The 5,000-nt window shown below is 52.2% G+C and overlaps 1 protein-coding gene across 5 annotated transcripts in view; it reads right to left on the minus strand.

Moving 5' to 3' along the window:
* The window catches only part of LOC117766122 (integrin alpha-3-like), a 24,449-nt gene that overhangs the window by 14,137 nt on the left and 5,312 nt on the right, over positions 1-5,000 (minus strand). For all 5 annotated transcript variants that reach the window (XM_034592837.1, XM_034592838.1, XM_034592840.1 and 2 more), the window contains exons 5-6: positions 3,640-3,776; positions 3,436-3,542 (exon numbers count right to left, since the gene is read on the minus strand). In XM_034592837.1, the coding sequence (XP_034448728.1) occupies positions 3,436-3,542; positions 3,640-3,776 (244 nt within the window). The remainder of the gene's footprint in view (positions 1-3,435; positions 3,543-3,639; positions 3,777-5,000) is intronic.

Raw genomic sequence — 5,000 nt, forward strand, 5'->3', positions numbered from 1 at the left:
TCTTGCTCCTCTCCTCCCTCCTGCTCCTCTCCTCCCTCCCTCTTGCTCCTCTCCTCCCTCCCTCCTGCTCATCTCCTCCCTCCCTCCTGCTCCTCTCCTCCCTCCCTCTTGCTCCTCTCCGGAGCAGGGGCCGGAGCAGGGGCCGGAGCAGCAGGGGCCAGAGCAGCAGGGGCCAGAGCAGCAGGGGCCAGAGCTGCAGGGGCCAGAGCAGCAGGGGCCAGAGCAGCAGGGGCCAGAGCAGCAGGGGCCAGAGCTGCAGGGGCCAGAGCAGCAGGGGCCAGAGCAGCAGGGGCCAGAGCAGCAGGGGCCAGAGCAGGGGCCAGAGCTGCAGGGGCCAGAGCTGCAGGGGCCGGAGCAGCAGGGGCCGGAGCAGCAGGGGCCGGAGCAGCAGGGGCCGGAGCAGCAGGGGCCAGAGCAGCAGGGGCCAGAGCAGCAGGGGCCGGAGCAGGGGCCAGAGCAGCAGGGGCCAGAGCAGCAGGGGCCAGAGCAGCAGGGGCCAGAGCTGCAGGGGCCAGAGCAGCAGGGGCCAGAGCAGCAGGGGCCAGAGCAGCAGGGGCCGGAGCAGCAGGGGCCGGAGCAGGGGCCAGAGCTGCAGGGGCCGGAGCAGCAGGGGCCAGAGCAGCAGGGGCCGGAGCAGGGGCCGGAGCAGCAGGGGCCGGAGCAGCAGGGGCCAGAGCAGCAGGGGCCAGAGCAGCAGGGGCCGGAGCAGGGGCCAGAGCAGCAGGGGCCAGAGCAGCAGGGGCCAGAGCAGCAGGGGCCAGAGCAGCAGGGGCCGGAGCAGGGGCCAGAGCAGCAGGGGCCAGAGCAGCAGGGGCCAGAGCAGGGGCCGGAGCAGGGGCCAGAGCAGCAGGGGCCGGAGCAGGGGCCAGAGCAGCAGGGGCCGGAGCAGGGGCCAGAGCAGCAGGGGCCGGAGCAGGGGCCAGAGCAGCAGGGGCCGGAGCAGGGGCCAGAGCAGCAGGGGCCAGAGCAGGGGCCAGAGCAGCAGGGGCCAGAGCAGCAGGGGCCGGAGCAGGGGCCAGAGCAGGGGCCAGAGCAGCAGGGGCCAGAGCAGGGGCCAGAGCAGCAGGGGCCAGAGCAGGGGCCAGAGCAGCAGGGGCCAGAGCAGCAGGGGCCGGAGCAGGGGCCGGAGCAGGGGCCAGAGCAGCAGGGGCCAGAGCAGCAGGGGCCAGAGCAGCAGGGGCCGGAGCAGGGGCCAGAGCAGCAGGGGCCAGAGCAGGGGCCAGAGCAGGGGCCAGAGCAGCAGGGGCCGGAGCAGGGGCCGGAGCAGGGGCCAGAGCAGCAGGGGCCGGAGCAGGGGCCAGAGCAGCAGGGGCCAGAGCAGGGGCCAGAGCAGCAGGGGCCGGAGCAGGGGCCGGAGCAGGGGCCAGAGCAGCAGGGGCCGGAGCAGGGGCCAGAGCAGCAGGGGCCAGAGCAGGGGCCAGAGCAGCAGGGGCCAGAGCAGCAGGGGCCGGAGCAGGGGCCAGAGCAGCAGGGGCCGGAGCAGGGGCCAGAGCAGCAGGGGCCGGAGCAGGGGCCAGAGCAGGGGCCAGAGCAGCAGGGGCCAGAGCAGGGGCCCAATTTTATTCTCACTATATATGCTTCCACTCGGAAACATTATCAGGACACACTCGGTAAATTTCCACTGCTATGCGGATGACACCCAGTTATACTTGTCAATAAAACCTGAACAAAGTAATCAAATAACTAAACTCCAAGCATGTCTCAAGGACATAAAAACCTGGATGACCCGCAATTTTCTCTTATTAAACTCAGATAAAACAGAGTTTCTAATACTTAAACACCTTAGAGACACATTATCTAATGATGAAGCTGCGCTAGACGACATCGTCTTTGCTTCCAGTGAAACATCAGGAACTTGGGAGTGATCTTCGATCCTGATTTATCCTTTAATTCTCACTTAAAACAAATTTCTAGGACCGCCTTTTTTCACTTGCGTAATATCTCCAAAATCAGACATGTCCTTTCTCAAAAGGATGCAGAAAAACTAATCCACGCCTTTGTTCCATCCAGACGTGATTATTGTAATTCCTTATTATCAGGCTCCAGCAGGAAGTCGTTAAAGACTCTGCAGCTTGTCCTAAATGCTGCAGCACGTGTCCTGAAGAGAACCAGGAAAAGAGACCACATGTCTCCTGTGTTAGCTTCGCTACACTGGCTTCCTGTTAAATCTAGAATAGAATTTAAAATTCTCCTCCTCACCTTCAAGGCCCTGAATAATATGGCACCATTATATCTTAAAGAGCTGTTAGTACCTTATCAACCCACTAGAGCACTGAGCTCCCAGAATTCAGGCTGTCGTCCCTAAAGTCTCTAAAAGTAGAGTAGGAGCCAGAGCTTCAGCATCAAGCTCCTCTCCTGTGGAATCATCTCCCACTTTCAGTTCGGGAGGCAGACACCATCTGTACGTTTAAGAGTAGACTCTAAACCTTCCTTTACGATAAAGCTTATAGTTAGAGCTGGTCCAGGTTTGTCTTAGACCTGATCTTAGTTCTGCTGCTATAGGTCTAGAAGGTCGGGGGACACATGACACACGGAGCTTCTCTTTCCAGCTTCTCCTTCCTCTTCTCAATCGTTATCACATCAAAGTAATTCATATCCCATCACTACATGTTACTGACTTGACTTCTTCCCCGGAGTCCCTTTGCCTTATCGCTCGCAGATCCAGGGCCGCGGCTGTGGATCGTGATCTGTGGATCGCGTATCAGAGATCGTAATGGTGGATCCAGTATGGCGGATTCTGCATCGTGCTGGCTGATCGTGATAATAAAGGCAGATCCTTTATCGTGTTGGCATCAGATACTGGTGGTGGACCACGACCGAGGTGGCAGCTGATGATGGATCCTAATGGCGGCAGTGGACAATGACTGTGGACTATAGTGGCATCTGATCTTGATGGTGGATCCTGATCGTGGTGGCAGCTGACCACAGACTGTGATTGAAGCAGGACTGCTCGATACATAGTATTTCTCCTCAGATACTCGACCATTACTGACATTAATCCATCAATTCATTGACCTTCAGTTATGCTTCAAAATGTTTACCCTAATCAATGCTGCTAAAACCTTTATCTTGGTGATGTTCTCTGTTCCACGTGACATCTGTTCACTTGTGTCCGTCCTGGGAGACGGATCCTCACATGTCTCTCTGAGGTTTCTACCTTCTTTACCTGTTAAAGGTTTTAGTAGTTTTACTCTTGTTGAGGGTTAAGAACAGAGGATGTCACACCATGTTAAAGCCCTATGAGACAAATTGTGATTTGTGAATATGGGTTATACAAATAAAATTTGATTGATTGATTGAGACACACAGACACACGTACAGACACACACACATACACAGAGACACAGAGAGACACATACACACACAGACACACACATACAGAGAGAGAACATAATAGACTAGAACAGAATAGAACAGTATAGAATAGAATGGTACCTTGCCATTCGTAGCTTCCAGGTGACCCTACAATGACCTCGGTCTGAGTGATGGAAGCTGAAATCCCAGCATTACACATGACCTCAGCTCTGACATCACCAAGGTGACTACACACACACAAATACAATATCATGTGACATATATGTCATTTGTTACTGTGTCATGTGACATGTGTCATCATGTGACTGGTGTCATGTGACCAACCTGCAGGGCTGGTCGGGCTTCTGCCAGTTCATGTCACTCTCGTTGAACTGCAGGTCGTTTCCAAGGAGATAACATCGGCCAATCATCTGCCTGACTTCTAATGGTCCATAGAGTTTAACAAAGCGATGACCACATGCCTGCAGGGGGAAAGGACAGGTTATCAGTCAGCCAGTTATTGATTAGTTGGTTAGTTAGGTAGTCGGTCAGTTAGTTAGTTAGTTGGTTAGTGAGTTAGTCAAATAGTTAGTTGGTTGGTTAATTACTTAGTTAGTTAGTCAGTCAGTCAGTCAGTAAGTCAGTTGTTTTTTTAGTTACTAAGTTAATTAATTAGTTAGTCAATTAGTTGGTTAGTTAATTAGTTAGTTAGTCTGTACGTTAGTTAGTTAGTATGCACGTTAGTCAGTCAGTTTGATTTCTGATGTTGTGATACTTGGTTATAAGTTATTTGAAAGTTAATGTTAGTTATGTTATGCTCTTCACAGTCTTTCTTTGCATGCAACTAACTACTTTCTCTAACCTGGCACCAACACACACACACACACATCTCCCAAAACTTAACACATACATGTGATCTCAGCCACATGACCCCAACACTCCAGGGGGTCTTTCGTCTTCATAGTGGCCAGCCGCCATTTTAAAGGCACACTTTCTCACTCACTCACTCGCACGCATAAATTGGCAATCTTTTCCCTTCCTTTGAAGGGTGGTGCCCCGAGGTAGCTTTAATCAATTAAAGTTATTTAATATAAATATTTTTATTTTGGTTCATATTTTTAATTAACTAAATAATATTTATCTGACAGCCAAATTTATTGAATGCCCAAAGGCAACACCATTTAATGGTGTCACGCTTAAGGTATAATAATCACAAAACAGCTAATGTGTCAGGGTTTATGAAGCAGTTGGACCCAGAAGCAGAGTATTAACAAAAAGTGTCCTTTAATGGAAAAAAGTCTTAAGCAGAAAAAACAACTAAAAGCACAAAGGGGAAAACACTGGAGGCTTACACAGGAGATGCAGAGGACGGGAGCTCAGGAGACAAAGCATACAAAGGGCACAGGGGATCACGACAAACATGACAGGACATCACGACGACGATCCGACAAGGACAAAGGGGAGCACAGAGACTTATATACACACACAGGGAAGGCAGGGGCAATTGGACACAGGTGGAACACATGAGGACTGGTGCAGACAATCACAGACAGGAAGTGAAGAAAGAAAACACACTAGGAACAGAAACTACAAAATAAAACAGGAAACAGAACACAGGGAGTGGGCAAACCAGAGACACAGGAAACAACTCATATACAACCATAAACACAAGGATTAACAAGAACACGAAGTAATAATAAAACAGA

The sequence above is a fragment of the Hippoglossus hippoglossus genome, chromosome 8 (genome assembly GCF_009819705.1).
Source record: "Hippoglossus hippoglossus isolate fHipHip1 chromosome 8, fHipHip1.pri, whole genome shotgun sequence".
In the NCBI taxonomy this organism is placed as follows: Eukaryota; Metazoa; Chordata; class Actinopteri; order Pleuronectiformes; family Pleuronectidae; genus Hippoglossus; species Hippoglossus hippoglossus.